The sequence below is a fragment of the Sapajus apella genome, unplaced genomic scaffold (genome assembly GCF_009761245.1).
Source record: "Sapajus apella isolate SASKATOON/1434 unplaced genomic scaffold, GSC_monkey_1.0 scaffold47, whole genome shotgun sequence".
Taxonomy (NCBI): domain Eukaryota; kingdom Metazoa; phylum Chordata; class Mammalia; order Primates; family Cebidae; genus Sapajus; species Sapajus apella.
In genome coordinates this window covers 6,674,530-6,695,691 of record NW_022436987.1, presented here as the reverse complement: position 1 = coordinate 6,695,691, position 21,162 = coordinate 6,674,530, and the positions used below count along the sequence as shown (strand labels likewise).

The window sequence follows — 21,162 nt, the reverse complement described above, 5'->3', positions numbered from 1 at the left end:
TCCAGTGGAACATTCAGTACATCAGCACAAGGAGGGATACAGGGCCAAAGAGCAGAGGAAACCAAAGAAAAAGCAGTACCAAAGTCTTCCTGGAGGAGTTTAAATGTTGGTCATTAGAAAGCACTGAGCAAGACATGACTCAGGCACTCATTCATCCTTGCAATACATGTTTATGAAAATGAAACACACACCTGTGGCACCTCTGCCACGTGCCAGGCTCGGCGTAGCAGAGCTGCCAGGGCTGGGCTATGCTCTGGCCTTACCTCTTAGGTGTGCACAGCGCTTCCAGCTGTTCAGATACCGGCTTCTCTTTACCTGAGGGCTTTCTCCAAAGCCCTGGAAGGCTGCTCTGCCTTGCACAGAACAGGCTGGATATGCTGAAACTTAACCTACCCCTGGAGCAGTCCTCAACCAGTGACTGCTGGGAACCAATATGTAAATACCCTGGCCCCCTCTTCCTAGCCTCATTTTGCACATTTGTAACATGGGGCTAAGAGCATAAAGGTTCCTGCCTCAGGGGATTACAGGGAATGAGAAAAAAATATAGCATTAGCCTTCCTTTATTTTTTCATCTGCCTTAAATCAGAAGGTGAGGATGGTAAGACATGTGTTAAAGGCCTAGCACAGAGCCTGGGTGGATCTCATTAAAGGCACCCTCTTGGCCTTGGTCCCACAGACAGGATATGTGTTAAGAGCATGGACTTTGGAGCCAAAGTGCTGAGATTGGATGTGGGCTCTACCACTTGCTAATTATTTAACCATGCCTCAGTTTTCTCATCTATAAAATGGGTTGCTAGTAGTGCTTACCTAATAGAGTGATCATAAGTGCTAAGTGGCAACACAAATAAAGATCTTAGGAGTACCTTTCACATAGAAATCACTGTTAAAGTGTTGTTGGATAAATAGATGCAGGTTGAGGTAGGAAGGGGGTGGAAATGCAATCAGAGTGGCTAGGTGGGAAGTGGCCCGTGAGGAGCAGCAACAGTGTCCTGTACGTGAGGAAGTTCCAGGGCAATTTGCTGCAGGGCTGGCTTTCTTAGAAATGCAGGACAGAGGGTGGGGGCTTGCACCCAGCCTAGGGACCTTCCTTTGGAAAGGAGGAAGGGAGCAAAGGAGTTGAGACTGATGAGTAGGTAACGGCACCAGCTGTGAAGCTCTCACAACATGCCAGGCCTTGTCTTGTGGATTTCCACAGAGACCCAAAAGAGGCAGCTGAGAGAACTGAGGCTCAGAGAGGTTAAGTCTTGTGCCCAGAGTCACACAGCTGGTAAATGTCAGAGCTGGGAATTAAACTGAGGCCGGTCTCCCCAAACCTCTGTTCCTTCTGCTCTACTTGACATATTGCAATAAAGAAATGAAAACAGGAAGCCCGGGAGAACACTGGGTTCTGCTTTGTGGCTCCTCCTTCATGGGATCCCTCCCTTTGAGGATACATTTCTGGAAGGTGTTCTGAAGCAGAGAAAAAGGGCCTTCCACCTCACTACTGAGGAGATCAGGCTGGTGTGTAAATACATGTGTGAAGCCGGCCGGGTCTCTTGAGTCGTAAATCAGCTGGGCTGAGGCCGCTGGTCACACAACCGAGCAGCAGTGATTTGCAGAAGTGCAGAGTTGACATACAGCCTGTGGGTACCTTAGCTCTTCCCCCAGAGGATGCTCGGAGCTGCCCTGGTAGGAGCTGGAGCTCAGGGCCTGAAGCTGGCCTGCACTGGTTGCCTGGAGTATGTTTTCTAGTCCCCTGTGTCTGTACCTCAAGGAAAGACCAGTCCCCTTCTAGAGCGGCAGGTGAGGGAAAGCTTCTTACAGAAGCCGAGCTGGGTCAGGGAAGGCGAGAAGAATGTGGCAGGCAGAGGGGGCAGGTAGTGCAAGGGCACTCTGGCATGACTGAGCTTAGTGCGTTTGGGAATGTGACAAGCACAGAGTCTTGCAGAGGAGGCTGGGCCAGGATGTTTGACCTTGTAAGCCATCAACAATTGGGGGTGGGGCTGGGGGGTAGGATGGTGGTAAGCACAGCCTCAAGCAATTATTCTGGCATTACAGAAGCTTAGACTCATGGCATCTCAGAATCCTGGGAGCTAGTATTTAAGAATCAGAGACTCTAGGAATTTCAGAATTTTGAAATTTTGGATTCAGAATCATAAAGTCTTGGGCTCTCAGTCATGAGATTTTAGGATCATCAGTTTTTTGAGTTTGGCAGCACTCTAAGCTCGAAGGCTTGCACAAAAGGAGAAGCCAGCACCAAAATTCAAGTTGGCCTCTGGCTTAACTGCCAAGGGTCACTGGACCGTCCTGAGTGACCCACACATAGGATAGAAGGACTTGGCTCTGGCCCTCCTGGAATTCCCATTGCACAGGGGGACGTCCACACGGCTTATTCTCAGCTCTGATTTCACCTGCTATTAAACACTATCTGCCAGCAGTTCCCCAGGCTTTGAGTTCTGGATATGCCCTCCCTAGAAGCTCATGGGAGGACCCTTCCCAGTACTCCTAAGCGGGAGGAGCTGGGGCTGGGGCAGCATCCACTCCTGCCTGGACATGGCTGACATCAATCACTCATCATGGCGTTTTTAGTAAGTCCTGTGATTCCTGCTGCAAACCTTCCTCAGAGTAGCAGGAGTAGTTCCTGCCCTGTAAGTAATTTCACAGCGTTTGGTCCATCGCCCCACCTTTTCTTTACAGGAGTTTCCTCCTCACACAGCCCCAGGAAGTGCAAAGGCAAGCTGGCCCTTTGCCAAGGTCATTTAGTCAGCGAAGAGACTGACTTCTATTAGTCCATTATTCTTATCCCCATCTGCTAAATTACTCAAGGTGGGTGAATAGAGAGCATGGAGTAATGGCCCTGGGGGAACAGCCTCTGTCAAGCCTAAGATGCTGACTCCTTTGGAAGGCTGTGGAACAGACTGGAACAGAGCCAAGTCTTCAGAGGCAGGCAGGCCTGAGTTTGAATCCTGCTCCTTCCTTACCTTCTGTGTCACTTGGAGTATGTTCTTTAAAGTCTCTCATCCTTGATTTTTCTCCTTTGTCATTTGAAGATAATAATGAGGTTATTATCTTCAGGTTGCCTGTGTTTGCTTTCCGGGTCTACTGTCTTCTAGCTCTGTGACACTGGGCATATCCTTTAGCCTCTCTGGGCTGTGTTTCCTAATCCAGGGAACAGAAATGGTCATGCTACCTACCTTGGTAGCATTATGTTTGCTGAGGGTTCTGAATGAGTAATACATGAAGCAGGTTTAGAACAGTCCCCAGTATCTGATAAACTAACTGAATAAGCATTAGCTATAAATATTGTTTGCAGGGTAGTAACGAGGTGAGAATCTTAAGTAGTGCACATCATATGTACATAATATATCATTGTTGAGTGAATGAATAAAGGATGGATTGATTTGAAGTGCTGAGCACAGTGCCCATTATGTGGTGTAAGGGAAGGGCCACAGAACCGCAGCTTTTTTTTTTTGGCCTTGAGCATCAGACCAGTGCTGGGGCTGCCCTGGAATATCTGAGCTCATCGTGCACTTCCTCACCCGACTCTCACATTTTTTCCCACTTCAGACCCAGTGGTGTTAGGCTGGTAACGTGCAATCAGCAATGATGGAAGTATTTACACCACAGGCAGTGGCAAACATTAGAGATCAAGGGTTTTTGTTTTATTTTGTCTTAATTTGAGAGAAAGAGAGAGAGAGGAAGAAAGAGAGACTGTCAAACTTTGGTTAGAACCCACATTCCTGACTAGTCAGGTAGACATTCTCCTATCACCTGCCACAGTCATCTTCAGAAACCAGTTCTGACCATTTTTTACAGGATACAGCATCTTAGGGAGATAAAGCCATTTTGGCACTGATAAGAGGGTGTCTGTGGGTTCTCAGAGCCTGGTTCTAGAGACCCCCGCTAAGTCTGGAGTGCATATGCCTTGTGGGTTTTGGTGGCCATGAGTGCCCTGCTGTGATGCCAAAGAGTAAAGTTTAAAACAGATGATTGGGGCCTGTTAGGTGGTAAATCTGGGACTTTCTGTAACTTGATAAGGCTGAATTAATGTTTGCAGCCTCCCAGGAAGATTGTAACACTGTGTGCCTGAACCCCATAGCCTGAGTGAGGGAACTATTTAAGGCCATTTCAAATCTCCTTTAGTATCAATCGACTTTGAAAAAGTGCAGCTATTAAATGAGCTGGACGGAAGTGCAGCTGTTAAGTGCAGCAGACAGAGGAATGAACCTCGGGGAAGGCATTTGTAAACTGCCCAGACTTTGAAAGCTTGTCTGGAGTGATCTTCAAGACAGAGGAATACACACAACAATGCTGCCCGGAGCTCTCGGATCCCAGCTGTCCAAGCCAGGCTCACCATTATTTATCAGCAGCACCATCTGAATCCTGAGCCCCCACTCCAGATTCTCCATGGAGGTGGGGACGGTGACATCTGTCTTTATTTAATTTTTAGCTTCCCCATGATGTGATGTGGATGATCAACTAGGTTTGACAACGATTGCATCCTTATAAATAATCTCTCTTTTAAAATGTGTTGACATAGCATTTGTGTTTCAGTGGCCCTAAATGGCTTCAGAGGAAAGCCAGTTAATCTTCTGATCTGAAGAAGGCAAGCCACTTTTCACTTGGAAAGGAATAAACATAAATGTGCAGTGCTTTTAATCTTTAAATTAGCACCATTGGAGACAAGCAATTAATTTCACTTGTCAGTGGGAGGTGGATTAGTGGGGGTAAAAGTGGGGTGTTCACACTCCGCTCCTGGGCAGCTGGAGGGATGGAATGGCAAAGCTATAATCCAGGCTGGTCTTTGAGGAATAGCCTTGGGCTAGGAAGGAGGGGTGCGGCCAGGGTGAGACAAAAAGCAGAAGGCAGCTGGGGAATGGTAGGGGACAGCCCAAAGCTTCAGACCCAAAGGTGGCCATGCAGAGAACAAAAAGCAGCTGGGAACGGAAGGACTCACGGTGGACGGCAGCACAGGGGAGCCAGTGAGTTGGGAAGAATGAAGAGAAAAACTACCTGGGCAGGTGTGAGGGCGCCTTTTTAGACTGCTTCTGTGTCCTTCTCTTAAGGGCTACAAGCACGCATATTTGGGAGGAGGTGCCTTTTTCTACTCCGTTATAAAGCCCATCTTTTTATTTCAAGCTTGGACGATCCATCGGAATCTCACTGGGAGATTCTTGTGTGAAATTCAGATTCTCTGGTCCCACCCGTGATCTACTGAATGAGACTCTTTGTGGGGATGATGCCCTGGAGCCTGTGATTTAAATGAGGTGATGCTTCTGCAGACCAGCTTCTTACTCTCCAAAGGAGGCTAGAGTGAAGAGGTGGAGAGTATGAGGACAGCTTAGCTGGATTTCAATCCTGTCTCTATCACTTGCTACCTGGATCACTTTGTGCTTTAATTTCCTCGTCTTCAAAATGGGATCATGATAAGAGGAGCTATGTCCTAGGGTTGTTGAAATGATTAAATGAGATCACATATACCGAGTACTTAGAAAAATGGCTAGTATACTGTATTTACTGTTCTTTCTTTTATTAAATAACACCCAGTTAATGCAGAGATTGAGAGAAGAGGGAAATGGGGTCAGTATTTTGAATGTAAGCCATCATACACGCATACATACACACTATACACATAGGTCAAGAGTTGAAAATTTAAATGCTTTCAAGAACCGGGAAAGTGTGAAGCAATTGGTGGGGCCCATGGTGACTTGGAATGTACAGCTGTCTTGGTCTGGGTTTCCCAGAAGCCAAGGAGATCCTGAGACAAGATTTGAGGCCAAGTCATTTGGGAAAACTGCTGAGAGGGTGGGGATGGGAGACAGAGAAGAGAAGAGAGCTGATACCGTGGGCATCAATGAACATGGTACTGCCGTGGGGACCTGGACTCCATCGTCCTGGGAACCACCAGGAGACTGGGATACTCTGCAGTGCCATCCCACCTGAGAAGTGAGGAAGCTGGGTTATATTCATTTCCTGTGTCTGTTGTAATGAAAATACCGCTATCTCGTGGCTACTCCAGCAGACATTGTCCCACGCTTCTGCAGGCTAGAAGTCTGAAATCAAGGTGTCAGCAGGACTGTGAGAGGGAATCTCTGCCGTGCCCCTCCCCTAGCTTCTGGTGCTTTGCTGGCCATCTTTGGCAGGCCTTGGCTTTGAGATCCATCACTCCAGTCTCTGCCTTCCTCTTCACATGACTTCTTCCCTCCGCCTGTGTCCGAATCTCGTTTTACAAGAAAACCAGTCATACTGGATGAGGATCCCATCCACTCCAGTGTGGTCTCATCTCAACTAATCACATCTGCAGTGACCCTCTTTCCAAATAAGGTCGCATTTGGAGGTACTAGGGTTTAGGATTTCAGCATATGGATTTAAGGGGATACGATTTGACTCACCCATGGGGTATTCATTCTCCAGCTGCTACCCCTCATTGATTGACAACTACTTCCATAGACGTTAATGCCACAGCATTTCCTGCTTCCTCTCCCTCTCTGCCACAGTTTGGATGTTTGTCCCCTCCCATATCATGTTAAAATTTGATCCCCAATGGTGGACGTGGGGCCTAGTGGGAGGAATTTGGGTCATGGGAGTGGACCCCTCATGAATAGATTAATGCCCTCCCTGGGGTGGTGGGGAGAATGAATGAATTTTTCCTCCACTAGTTCCCATGAGAGTTGATTGTTATAAAGAGCCTGGTACATCTGCCCTCTGTCTTGCCTCCTTGCTTCACCATGTGGTCTCTGCATATCCTGGTTCCCCTTCCCCTTCCACCATGAGTAGAAGCAGCCTGAGGCCCTAACCTGAAGTGAATGCTGATACTACCCTTCTTATAAAGCCTGCAGAACCATGAGCCAAATTAACCTCTTTTCTTTATAAATTACCCAGCCTCAGTTATTCCTTTATAGCAACACAGATGGACCAATATGCTTTTCCTGTGTCTCTCCTACCAACATGCCTTCTAAACATCCAGTAGCATGGAAATGCCGTAAGAGCTGTGTCTTAGTCTGAGCTGCTGTAACAAAGCGCCATAGACTGAGTGGCTTATAAACAACAGACATTTATTTCTGTCAGTTCCAGAGGCCGGGAGTCTGAGATCAAGCTGCCAGCGTGGTTGGGTCCTGTTGAGGACCCTCTTCCAGGCTGCAGACTGCTCACATCTCATTGCAACCTCACATGGCAGAAAGAGGACAAGAGCACTCTCTGGAGTCCCTTTTATAAGAGTACTAATCCCATTTATGGGGCCTGCTGTGATTTTGAGTATTTCCCCTCCAAAATTTAGGTGTCACCAGTGTGAAAGTATTAAGAGGTATGGCCTTTTCAGAGGTGAGTAAGTCATGAAGTTTGCTTCATTGTTCATGGGATTAAGGCTCTTTAAAAAGAGGATTCATAAAGCTTTAGGCTAGCTTACGCATCTGCCTGCTGCCACTTGAAAACACAGCAAAAAGGCCGTCAACCAGACACCAAATGCTAGCGCCTTGATCTTGGGCTTCCCAGGCTCCAGAACTGTGAAGAAATAAATCTCTGTTCTTTGTAAAGTACTCAGGTATTCTGTTATAGCAGTACAAAACAGACCAAGATAAAATAGCTCCACCCTCATGGCCTAATTATTTTCCAGAGGCCCTACCTCCTAATACCATTACACTGGGGGTTAGGATTTCAACATAATTTTAGGAATAAACAGTTCATTGCCGACTATCTTGTTTATAGTTATAACCACAGCAACTAAATCAGTACCTAGTTGAGGTATGATCAAGGCATGCCAAAGATTATTACCCATGAATGGACTAATAGTAAGTGTGTTAGTCCATTCTTGCACTGCTATAAAGAACTACTTGGGACTGAGCAATTTATAAAGAAAAGAGGTTGAATTGACTCACAGTTCCACATGGTTGGGGAGGCCTCAGGAAACTTACAGTTGTGTGAAGGAGAAACCATCATGTTCTTCACAAGGCGGCAGGAGAGGAGAAAGAGCAAGGGCAAGTGCCACACTTTTAAACCATCAGATCTCGTGAGAACTCACTCATTGCTATGAGAACAGTGTGGGGAAACCTGCCCGCATGATCCAATCACCTTGACATGAGGGGATTACAATTCGAGATAAGATTTGGGTGGGGACACAGAGCCAAACCATATCAGTAAGTGTTCAATATTTGTTGAATGAATGGGTAAATTCCCCCTTCATTTCTACGTCCCCCAAACCTAGAGGATATGTGGGAAACGGTCATCTGAACCTGGAGGGAGAGATGAGGAGCTCTGCCTGGTTCTCCACAGCAAGCCTAGAAAAGCAGTTTTATAAAATGCCAGTGTACCTGCCAAATGCCAATGTACCTCTCCAAAGAGCAAAGCCCCATTAGGCATCAACTTTCGGATCCTTTAGTTTCCTTTATGCATGAGATCAGAGTGTCCTATTAAGTGCTTAAGTCAGATTAACAGCCCCTTCCTGCTCAGCCTGCATTCTGTTTCTTTGGGGCTGACCTTGTGGAGCTAAACACTTTTTACAGGAGCAGTGGAAGGGGATATATGAGAAGGGGAGAGGGGCTCTGTTTGACCGGGCTGGTGAATCCCGCATACTTTCTTGGCATCTAAGCCTGAGGAAGTGAGAGCTGGCAAGCAGCCTGCCCTGAGCAGGCCCTGAGAGGAGGCTCCCTGTGGGGATGTGGAGTGTGGCCTGCGACCTCCCAGGAGGTGAGTGGTGTTTCATCACTGCTTCTGGGAGTGCTGGTTTACAGAGGTCCCTCCGATGTCAGCAGATCAGGGATTTGTGGACAGTAGGAGAGGGCTGAGACGGCAACATAAGCGGGATGACACCTGGCCCCATGCAGGGTGCAAATTGTATTTCTCTGTCAACACAGGCTACAGCTCCACATGGACTCTAGATCTGACAGTCACAGCAAGCAGCCTCCCTGCCTCCTCTTTCCCCAACACATTAAAACAAGCACAAAATATACCTTCCCTTTCCCTTCCACAATTATACTCCTGTCCTAACTCACCAAGACACTTTATTAAATGTCAGTTATAAAAATTTCAAAAAATAAAGATAGCTTGCATAGGGAATAAAAAGTGAAAGTCAATCAGCTTTAAATTTGAACCAGAAAATCAAAGGTTTAGCAAAGATAGGGCAGCCAAAATTCTGATAAAATCTTTGTGATTAGTTATTATATTGGTCTCTGAGCTTCCTGGCAGCCTTAGCAAAAAGCCAAATATGATGTACTGGGTACTTGTGTTTAGCTGTAAGGAAAAATACAAGTTCAACTCCAAAAGCACAATTTTTAGAGCTAAGTTTTGAGACATATCATGTGTGAACATGCATGTGTGTGTGTGTTTATGTGTATATAAAATAGTTAATAGTCAATGTATATAATATACAATAGACAGTGTCTGGGAAAACAGGTTTTCAGCCAATGCAGAAGTGCTTTTGAGATAGTTCTTTTTTGCTTTGTCACTTAACAAAGATGAAAAGAAAACATGAAAGCCTAATTAAGTAAAGGTACTTAGCAAAGACAGAGCCAGTATCATCTAGGGTATTTCAAGGCATTTTTTTTCTTCTTTATTTTCTTTTTTGGATAGCAGTTGTTTGGTTGGGGCTGAGAGAATTCCCTCTTCTAATCAGCAGCACATGTTTGGGATGCAGCTGACTGGGGATGGAACTTTTTACTCTCTGGTCCACCAGAAACATTTACTCTAGCTCAGTGTTAACAGAGCGCAGAGCTACAAAGGGGCAAGCAGGTCCTACAGGAAGCAAAGCTTTCCATCTCTTGCTGCCACCCTTCAAGCTCATTCTTCCTCTGACTGCATTTGCTGTGCATCAGGAGTTCACGATCTTATTTTAACCCCAGCATCAGACCAGAACAATAGACAGTGTTTATTATAGCCATTGAGTATAACAGATCATTCCAGAAGTTATGGTGTGAAACAGCAACCATCCACTGGCCTAGAATCCTGCAATAAAGACTGAGATCACTGGGCAGCCTGTCTCTGCACTACACAATGGCTCCCTCTGTCATTTGCAATCAGCTGGTGGCCCCACTGGGGCTGAAGGATCCATGAGGGCCTCACTCACCTGTCTGGGGTCTTTGTGGGGCAGCCTAAATGACTGGGGTCTTCTGGGCTGGGGAGGAGGCTGGCTGGGACTTCCTTAGTTAGGGAAGCAAGAAAGCAAAAGCAGAAGGCCTGGAACCTGCACAGGGTCCCTCCTGCTGTGTCCTGTTGTGTCAAGCCCAGACTCAGTGTGTGAGGCGGCCACACAAGGATTTGAATTCAGAGGGGTGAAATTCATGGGGGACCATTTGGTAGCAGTCATCCTCAGCCTCCTCCCATGAATACCTTAGTCACAGTAGGTATTAGCAGCAGTCAGGTGGTAGGAGTCTCAGCTGAGGTTTGAGGAGGGAGAGAAGGGGACAGGAATTCCTGCCATGGGGAGGGGAGGGGATTTATATCAGGCCATTTGGTACTAGCCCAGTTCTCACTCCAAGTTCTGTGTACTCAGCACTTAACTGCCACCATCAAAAGCCCAAATATCAGGCTTTATGAGCTCTTTTTAAATTTTTCAGAAAGGATGTGTGAGAAATGGACCTTGGAAATGATAAAACAGTAAATGTTTTAAGAAGCCTCCTGGCAGCGGTGCTCGAAGACCTTGTAAGTGTGAGACACACTGAGTTATGCTGCTCGGTGGCCAACGTACTGACATTTGTGAGACAGCGTTCCTCCCCAGTCAGCTGCAGCAGTCGGAGATCTTGAGGTCATTTTCATATGGGCTGCAGTGAGATATACAGCATGATAGTGGCAGCCCAGAAATCAGCTGAGTTTTCTCCAGGTTGGAATGAGGATATTGACAGCCCCTACCAGCCCTAGCTTAGGACAGGGGCCACGCTTTTAAAAAGGATCACTTGAATGACAAGAAAGGCCATATGCTCACCACTTTTGCAGAAGCTGGAAACTTGGAAGGGCTGGATAAGAAATACATTGGGTCATAAAACCAGGGGACAAAAACATTTTGACATCCAAAGAAATAGTGGAAATCTTTAGAAAGGTTGACTAAATAAAAGTAAACATAAGATTCTTTGTTTTGACTCAAAGCAGGCACCCATATGTGCACACACACCCAAGAACCTGCACATGTGCCCGCATCCCCAGAGATGGGATGGAGGAGGCCTGACTTAGTAGCACCATGTAAAAATAATTTGTAAGTATATGTTATTAGTAAGCTTAATTTGAGACAAAAGTAATCAAAGTTGTTGTGATTTTAGGTTATATTAATAGGAGCATAGATCTAGATTAAGGGAGGTGATTTGTTTCTTCTATTCTGTATTGCCCAGTTTACTTTAGAAGTATTAGGCCAACTTCTGCATGATATAAAGGGTTCAAGAAAAACTAACTTAGAGAGAAGTTCAACATGATTAGAGAATTTGAAAGTAGGAGATATGAGGAAACACAGGGAGGAACTGAAGATACTTAACTTAGAGAAGTCCTTAGCAAAGACTTAAGGCTGGGCTTCAACTCTAAAGGGTTGTTATCTGGAAAGAGGGATTTGATCTGTCTTCTATGACTCCAGAATAGGTCCCATTGGAGTCATGAGTGGAAGGTTGAGGGACCCTGGCACTTGGAGGTCAGAAGAAGGAAGAACACCAAATGGTTGAAGAGGCCCTCTAAGGAAAGGATTGCACAGGATTCCCTTTCACTGCAAGGGCTGGATGATCACTCATCAGGGCAGACAGAGGGGCTTCACACCTTGGGATGGACACTTGGTTCAAAAGGAACTTTAGAATCCTGTCCAACCAACTCTGAGGGCTGTCACAGGCTCTTGCCTTAACTGCTGCGGAGAACACAATGCAGTGGCTGTGCCTTCTCTTGCTGGGGGCTCGGGGGCTGCTGCTGAGGCCTGTTTCTGTTTCATTTACAGTTATAAAGCAGAGGCATCAAATGCTTAGCCAGGTCCAGGATCATAGGCAGCAAACCAATGCCAGCTGCTCACATGGGCACAGCTGCTGGCCTTCCGCTTCCTGGATAGATGGAGATCCAGGCAGAGAGTGGACCCTGGGCTGGGGTCTTAGCAGACGGAGCTTCCCCTGTGGGTTATGGGGGCACCGATGGAGATGGAGATCATTAGGAAGGAGGTGGCTGTGCTGATGATGGCTTTTCAAGTCACTAGACCTGGTCTGAAAGTGGACTGTGCCACTCACAGGCTGCATGACGCTGGAGAACTTGATGAACTCTTTTGTGCTACTGTTTCCCCATTGGCTTGTTGTGAGGATTAAATAGACCACGGGTGCAGCGTATATGACTCTGGCCATTGCTGAGCCTCAGGAAATATTGTTTTCTCTTCTATTTTTCCCTTCAAAACTGAGCCGTGCTGGCCACTGCGGGAAACACTGAAGAAGACCCAGGGAAGGGAATGGGCCCCTCAGTCGTTCTTTGGGGTCAGTTTACCCTGAAAGAGTGACTGTTTTGATGGCCCCTTCTGCCTGCTGACCTCCCCTCCATGCTAAGCTGCATATTCTCCCTGACAGAGGAACTGAAGGAGAAGCTGACAGAATATGTGGACAAGGTGAACAGCCAGAAGCCAGGCTTCATCAAAGTCGTGCGCCACAGCAAGCAGGAAGGCCTCATCCGCTCCAGGGTCAGCGGCTGGAGGGCGGCCACTGCCCCTGTGGTGGCGCTGTTCGATGCCCACGTGGAGTTCAATGTGGGCTGGTAAGTGCCCCTTGGGAGAGGAGGAGGAGTCCCAGTGGGATCTCGGCCTTTGGCTCCAATAGTGCACAGCATGTTGGGATCTTAGTCATAGCTTAAGGAAAAGGAGATAATCCTGGGAATGGTGAGATTTGGGGATGCGAGTGAGCCAGGCAGCAGGGCTGGACCTTTAGAGTTCCGGGTGTGGTAGAGGGGAGGGGGTAGCCAGGGGTCAATGGGTCAGCACACTGTACCTAATGGGCTGGTGACATCACATGTGACTCTGGCTGGCCGGGTCACCAGGAGAAGTGTACTTCCTAAAGGCAAAGCAGAGAGCTCCTGGCTAAGGACAGGATTTCAACACTCAGGAGAGGAGAGCTGGGCCAGACACGAGGCAGAAGCCCAGCCTCACAGCCAAGGCCAACACCAAGTGGGCAAAGGTGGGCAAAGATTGCTCAGTGTTGTCACAGGTGCCCTGGGCTTTTCCACTGCCAGACCAGGGGTAGCACGTAATCTCAGATTTGCCCATGGTGAAACTGTTTAAGAACATCTTCCTTTCTCTGATCAGAGCTGCTCAGGTGCTGGGGGAAAAAGAACCCGCCAGAAGGCCCCAGTGGCTGCAGCCAGCCAGGAATAGAGTGGCGGCTGCAGACCTCCCTGCGGGGCTGGAGGGCACAGTGCCACCTGCTTTGTGTAACTTTGCCTGGGCCTGGGAGACACAGGCACTGGCAGTGACCATGAGTGGCTGGGGCAAGTAGGTGACCACCCTTTGATCAATATGCCTTTTGTCACTGGGGTCTGCTCTCCTGTCCATGCTCCACAGCGCCAGCCTCTGCCTCCCAGGAATGGGAGAGGAGGGCACTTCAGCAGGAAGGAGCAGCCAGGCGCACACGCAGCCTGGGCTGGATGCTGTCATAACAGGCCCAAATTAAGGCTGCAACACTGCCATTTTTTATAGCTGAAGTCCCTGCTTGCCATTTGTGACTATTTAAACGGCATTTTCTTTGGATTTATGGCCAGGATAGGAGAGGGACACTTACTATTTCAAGCTGATTTGAATAAACAATTATGCACCAAATGTATTATTAATGAGAAGCTTATCATTCCTGTCTGCAAACACATTATTTGTCTGGTGCCTGCAGGGGCTCTCTGGGAAAGCCCAAATGCCCCACTCCTCCTTGGGTGGTTGGGGAGCCCTTCTGGGGGTGGATGTGGGACAGCTGGCACTCCAAGGCAGCGTCACATGGCTGTGGATTTAGGTTTGTTCTCACTTCCTCGTCTCTGCTGTCCTCTTCTGTCTTTTCCTCCAGGTTGATACATAGAATTTTAGCAAAATCAAAGCCCAAGGTGAAAGCTCCTTCTGGAACCTCAGATCTGTTTCTTTCTTCTAAGTTTTTTTTTTTTTTTTTTTTTTTTTTTTCTACTGGAGAAAGGGAAAGCGAACAAGCACAATTCTGGCTGGAATAAGAATCTCTCAGCTCAGCTCTGGATATGCCGACAGAGTTAGGGAGCCTCTTGCCATCCCAGAAGTCCTCAGGGGACAGGGAGTTGAATAGGGCCTCCTTCCCAGAAGGCAGTGTACCTCTCCATCAGAGGAGATGGCCAGGCATTGCTTCCTCTTTCTGCTGGGGAGGGACTTTCGGGAGATGCTAGTCTGGACTTTTCCAGCTTGCAGATGGTTACCCCCTCTCTGGTTGTCTCCTCTCCGCCCAGGGCTGAACCTGTACTCACCCGCATCAAGGAGAACCGGAAGCGGATCATCTCGCCGTCCTTTGATAACATCAAATATGACAACTTTGAGATAGAAGAGTACCCACTGGCTGCACAGGGCTTTGACTGGGAGCTGTGGTGCCGCTACCTAAATCCCCCCAAGGCCTGGTGGAAGCTGGAGAACTCCACAGCCCCAATCAGGTAAGGCAAATCTTTACCTGTAGGTCTCTTTACCTGGGGGTCTCTCTGCTTTGGCCTCCAGGCTAGTGACCCCCTACTGGCCCAACCCATATTCTCCAACTTGAGCCCCATTGTGGGGATGACGGGGTGGGCAGGGTAGAAAGGAACTGCGGTCTGATCTTCAGTCACTGCCACAGGCTCTGAAGATCTCAGAGTCCATTCACAGCCTCAGAGTTGCTCATCTCCACACATCACTGTGAGACACCTGCTGGGCGCCGGCCACTGCTCCAGACTTGGGGATCCAGAGCCATCAAGATTTGGTTCCCGCTCTCAAATGCCTGGACTCTAGTGAAGACAGACAAAATCATTGGGATAGAAACATTATTTTACCCTGCAGGCAGAAACTGCATTGAAAGTGGGGAAATGCTTTTCAGAGGGTGCCATTATCAGTTGTTTTTGAAGGCAGGCAGCAGATGGCTAGGTTGGGGAATGGACACCTATATGCAAAGCTCATGAATACAGAGCAGGTTCAAAGGGACTAGAAGCGGGAAGTGAGCCGGCAGCTCCCCGCAGTGAGGGTGGAGGGTGGAGTGGCAAGAGCCCACCCCACAGGACAGCATGTACTTTGACAACATTTGAGCTTCATTCTGTAAGGCTCAGATTGAAGTGACTTCATACTGCATTTCAAAGATCCCAGGTTCTTTCCTGCCTTTGCAGCCATCTTCCTAGACACACAAATGACTCCCCTGTGCAGCCTCTGTTTTTCAGGTTCAGGACTTCTCCAGCAGCTATCCCTGCTAGTTTTGATTTCTGTCCATGTTGATGATAGGGTAGGTATCTTTATGTCCCCTGCAAAGTCCCACCCATTACAAAACAGAAGGTACCAGAAGGTGGCCTAGGGTACAGTTTTTGGAATGAAAGAGATTAGAAGCTCATGTTGCTTTGTTTTACATGAGGGATAAAGGCTGTGGAAAATGTAATTGAAACTCAGCGATTATTGCTTAAGATCACATTTCTCCTTGCCAGAAGAAAAAATATATATGCAGACTTAAAACAGGATAGGAGAAAACAGCGCCCACTTTCCTGAAGGTGCCTGTTACCTACTCTGCTTGGCTCCTGCCACAGTTTTGTGTGGCTAAACATTTGCGGAAATTCTGCTATGTACGAGGGTCTCTTACATGCACAGGCTCATTCGACCATCACCGTAACCTGTTGACAGCTCGTGCCTCATCCCTGTTTTACAAGATGAGGAGAGCAAGACTGAGAGGGGAGAACGGTCCTGCCAAAGGCTCCAGGCGGTGGAGCCAGGACCCACCCAGGGCAGCTGGACTCAGTGGCCAGTTTTCACCCCTCTCAGTGTCCACTGTTGAGCTCAGGACCGGTGTAGCTGTTTTCTGCTCCTAGGTCTGATGAACGCTGTCGAGGACAAATATGCCCCCATGCAATGAGCATTCCTGCAGAAGACTGCATTGACATTAACTGTTTCTGTTCTGCTCATCTCTAATTGTACCAGCCCAGTCTTCATCGGCAAGCCTGCATTCCAGGTCCTTGCCGGACAATGTCATTACCACCGCAAATTTTCTATCACCCAGTTTTTATCAAAAACTTGGTTGAGGGAAATAACTTTTATGAAAGACTTTTGGAAGAACATTCCTGGTTTTATTCCCAGATGAAGACAGCTCCACAGAAAGCTGTGATTTATACAAAGGTATCTTGCCCATCTGAGCTCCCTTTTCTTTCAAGCTGTACTTTAGTGCTTTGCCCACACAAGGTATAAGCCATAAAAATAGCCAAGCAGTATCTTCTAGTGTATTCCAAAGGGATGTCTTTGCAATGGCTGTTCGCTAGGTCCCCAGGTGACGCCATCAAGAAAATCCACGTGAGAAATTTATTTCAAACTAACTGCCAGTCAAAGAAAACCTTGCTTTTCCCCGGGAATCAATTAATGTGACATCTTCACATGAGAACTGTACATTTTGTTTCTAAGACCATGTATGTTCATTTCCACTTTGACCAACAGGAAACTCAAAGGCAAGTTTTCATGTCGACTTTAAGAACAATTGAGAGGGGACCTTGGTCTGCACATGCATTCCAATTTGTTGCAATCTTTAGGTCTTTCTAGACATTTATCTGTTGATGGTTTTCTATGTATTTTAAATTTTCTCATAAGCTGTTTCTAATCCTTACAGGAATGAGGCAAGGTGTAAATCAATAACCCTTTCAGGCTGATAGAATCCACTTAAAATCCTAGCTGGTTAATAATAAACCACCGAGGTGGCCTGTGCCCACCTCAGAGTAACTGTTTCAGATTCTGTTCCTTCCCTGGCTTGAACTGGCAGTTTGGTCAGGGTCCCTTCCTTCCTGTGTGCCCCGTCACATCCAACACTTAGGAATGCAGAGGCAAATGCCAAGGACTCACTCTGCTAGCCTGATGTTTCTGAATCGTCGTGCATTTAGAGAGGTGATCCTGTAGACTCCAGTGTACAATTGCATCTTTTAAAATGACCTTTTGAGTGCTGGTTATGTCCCAGAGGCTCTCAAGTGCTTTAATTTAGTTCACGTGAGGTTAGAATGGATCCTATGCTACCGATATGGAATCCTAGGCTCGGAGAAGCTAGGGAACTTCTCTTAGAGACACACAGCCAGAAGGGGGGATTTTTCCCTAGGAATTACCTCTAAGGCCTGGCTTCAGTTACCTCCACCAGAGCAGGGTCTCAGTCTGCTTTAGGAGTGGTGGATTTTCTTCCCAGTATGCCTGCAGGTCTATGAGGACGAAGCCATTTAGAATAAAATGCAGTGATTTGAAAGGAAGAGAGACAGTGGCTCCAGGATGCCAGTCTCTGCCTGAGCAGCCTCCTGTATCAGCATTCCCCAGGGAAATGGCCTGCAAAATCGCCTTTTCTCCACCTCGATAAGTTTCCGTTTTCAAAGACGGGTTCATTTACATGTGATTGACTGACAGTTTTCTCATCCCTGAGGAGCTTTCATTTCTCCTTTGATTCCCCCACTCCCTCCAAGTCTGCCAGCCAGGCAAGGGCTAGAAATGGTGGCAATATGCAGTAGAGCAATTCAACGTCACTGCATAAGCAGTGCCATCAGCAGAGAAGCAGCCCCGTGCTCTCATGCTGACACCTCATGTGAATCGTTCTCTGTGAGGTACTGCACTGGGTGTCTGCATGTAGCTGGTGAGACGCGAGCTCACAGCCCACAAGGAAGGAAAAGCCTTCCAGCTCCTGGACCCCATCACTGTTGGCAGGTTGTTCCAGCCTAAGACCCCTGCTGAATTCCAGACCCAGGCCATCTAGCTAAGCTCTACCTGTTGGATATCTCCTCCTGGTGTCACACAGGTACCTTAAGATCAGTTTTCCCATCACCAATGCTTCTTTCTTTTGAAACCAACTTTTTCTCCTTTGCCCCTGGTATTAATGAGTGGCCTTCAAACCACTGTCACCTGAGCCAGAAAGCCAGATGGCATCCAGCTTCTTCCTCCTTTCTCACCCTTGTGTAGTTTACCTGTTTTGAAGTTCTGCTGATTTCACTTCAAAATATGTCTTTAAACCATTCCCGTCTCTGTTCCTGATACTCTGACTCAGCTCTCCAGCATTTCTCACCTGGATACAGCAATGCACTTCCCAACTGGGCCCCTCAATTCTCACCCCTTCCTCTCTGGTCAGTCACCCACAGCTGCCTGACTATTCTTTTTAAAAACATGAACCTGCCCACACCACTGTCCTGCTTAAAATTCCTCATGGACACCTATTTACCTACAGATAAAATTCAAATTTTTTACCCTGCTACCCAAAGCCTTTTACAACCTGGTCCCAGCTGATCTTTCTAAGTGGACCAAGGATAACATACAGATCCCAAGTTGAGGAAGGGTGACAAAACTGGTATGTGTCCCCAAGCAGGAACAGAGACTGGTTGTGCAGAGGTCAGGGTCAGGGCAGCTAGAGATACAGTCAATCTAGACTGGCAGGCTGAGAACCACTTCTCAGGGCTAACACACACACAAGCACCACCCCGGTAATAGCCTATCCCAGGACGGCAGCTGTCTGGCCACTGCCCTAATGAAATAGCCTTTCTGGAGTGGTTGGGTAAGCCCAGACCCAGGGGCCACTCCAAGAACAAGACTCACACTGGATCTGGCAGCAAAGGAAGGAAGAGAGCCAGATCGTCCTGTTAGGAAAGCCCTACTACTCTTACTCCTGGGACAGCCCCACCAGACAGCCTCTCTGCTCACCACTGGTCCTTCTCCCCTTCCCCTGCAGGAGCCCCGCCCTCATTGGCTGCTTCATTGTGGACCGGCAGTACTTCCAGGAGATTGGCCTGCTGGATGAAGGCATGGAAGTCTACGGGGGCGAGAATGTGGAACTTGGGATCAGGGTGAGTGGGGTTTCTCACTCAAAGGGCTTGGCTCAGCTCCCACCAGGGTGAATGAGTCTAGGGGTGGAGAAATGGGGCTTAAGGTTGAGAGCAACAAACTGATTCTGAATGTCCGGTCCTGAACCCTGGTCCACATGTGTGTGATTGGGACTGGAAAGTCACAGGGTGGAGACTCTTGACTTTTCAGAGAGAAGAGAGCTTCAGAACCTTCTTGGCTAGGTGTGGGAGCATAGGAGGGTTAAGCTCCCAACTCAAGGGAATAGCATCTTTTAAAATTAAAGTGAGGCCCATCAGAGTGAGCAAAGGTGTGCTCCAGGAAGCAGTAATGGGCATCCAGGGTGGCTGGACAAGAGTGACCCTGAGTCAGTTCCCCTTGGGATTTCTCTTTCTGACACTCTGTCTTCTCCACAGTGGCCCAAAGAACATTCCCAAAGATTTTGTTAAGAGGGAGCCTGGGGAAATGTAAACAGCAAGATGTGTACATCTTTACAAGGGTGTGTAAAGAACAAGATGCAGCCAGGCTCACTGCAGGCTGCTTTCCCACCTCAGGCTCTAGCCAGACCCGCAGCTCGTTCCTGCCTCATGCCATTCTCCTGCCCCAACGTACAGGGTTTTTTCCAGCAGTCAACTCATGATGTGGATCCCAAGAGGCGCTATGTTTTTTCTCATCTTATGGGAACATTTCCTAGGCTTTCTGGCTCTTTCACCTTGGCTTATGAAAACACAAACCTATCTTAAAGCCTTCTTTCCTATCTGAGGTTCCTGTTAGGTCCCCTGGTGTTAGGCAGGAATGTGATGATGGATACAATGAGGGATCTTGCCCTAGAAGGAAGCCTGCCCACCTCTATGACCAGGGAGTGTCCCTGGCAAACCCAGCATTGGAGCTGCAAGGTGTCCTCCCCCAGCTGTCTTCTCCATGGGGAACTCTCAGCAGCCAGCCACCCCCACATGCTGCAGGCTTGCCGATGCTGGAGAGAACCCTGTGCCTACTGGTGTCCATAGGGCTCATCTGAGATACTCTACCTCACACCAGCCTGTTCACACATCCGTTCAGACCTCATCTGGCTGATTCCACCTACAGGCCCTACTCTGGCACCTTTGGCCTTAGTGTCTGCATCAGCGGTCTCCAAATCTTGATTCTAATTCCCACTGAAGGATTGCAGCATGGATGCACCCTCCTCTCACCTCTAACCTCCTTCAGCCTCCCACCCCACCGGGCAGGCAACTGGCCCTGGATGGCCCTTGCCCCTCACCTGAGGGGGAGAGTGGGCGCTCACAATGAGCATCTCACAATGTCTGCAATGACCTGACAGGCACTGCGTGGGGCCCGACTCATCACCCAGACTTAATACTAGGGCTCTGAAGACTGGCGATATGAACAGCCTGTCTGAAGCTGAGCTTAGACAACACTTCCAGACATCTGTATTCACTGAAACCCTGAGAAATTGCTTTGGAAGCAGTCAAAATGCATGGGCTTATTGGGGAGCTAATGTATTCATAGAGGACAGCCCCTACATAATCACCCTGGTTTCTGCAGCTCTCTCTACATCGGCCATTTATTCCCCATTTGTGTCCTCACCATCTCATTTCAGCACCACTCCTGGATAAATGCTCACCCCAAACATAATATTTTTCATGAGGAGCCGCTGTAAGGAATTGTCTGAGTGGGTTGGACCGCCTCCATTCGCTTGTGTTCTCTGGGTAAAAATGTGCAGGAATGGAGAAAGGAATTAGATTTGTGAACTCTGCTTCCAACATGTGTGTGTGTCCATCACAGAGTGGAGATTTCTGGCTTTTCCTTCCTTAGATTATAAAGTTTTAAAGCTATTCTGGAGTGTGGGCCTGGGTGAGGCTCTCAAATGCAAGTTAAAATGTCTCTGGGTGGCTTCGTGTACAGAGTTTAAAATACAGTTTACAATATATCTGGTTTTTTTTTTTCGCTCCATCTCTTCCCTCTCAGTTGACAGAGAGGAAGTGTCATTGGAGTTGAAGAAAGGGTGGCATTTAAAGCAGAGACCCAACAATCTGTTAGCTGGCAAAACTGAGTACAAACGGGAGGAATGAGTGCATCTGAATTCCAGTTCCCCCTTCAAGGGTTACAGAACCAGTGATCATCGCCAAAATCAATTTTCTCCTTTTGTATGATTATTAGTATTTGTCTTGCTTTCATGTTTTATGAGTTAACTTCTCAATGGTTCAGTTTCCTCATCTATAAAGTAGCATGCCTGCCCTAATTACCATAGGATT

At 47.7% G+C, this 21,162-nt stretch overlaps 1 protein-coding gene across 2 annotated transcripts in view; it reads left to right on the top strand.

The window, feature by feature from the left end:
- GALNT18 (polypeptide N-acetylgalactosaminyltransferase 18) overlaps window positions 1-21,162 on the top strand; it is a 364,052-nt gene that overhangs the window by 231,233 nt on the left and 111,657 nt on the right. For both annotated transcript variants that reach the window (XM_032240753.1, XM_032240752.1), the window contains exons 4-6: window positions 12,483-12,666; window positions 14,356-14,553; window positions 18,801-18,915. In XM_032240753.1, the coding sequence (XP_032096644.1) occupies window positions 12,483-12,666; window positions 14,356-14,553; window positions 18,801-18,915 (497 nt within the window). The remainder of the gene's footprint in view (window positions 1-12,482; window positions 12,667-14,355; window positions 14,554-18,800; window positions 18,916-21,162) is intronic.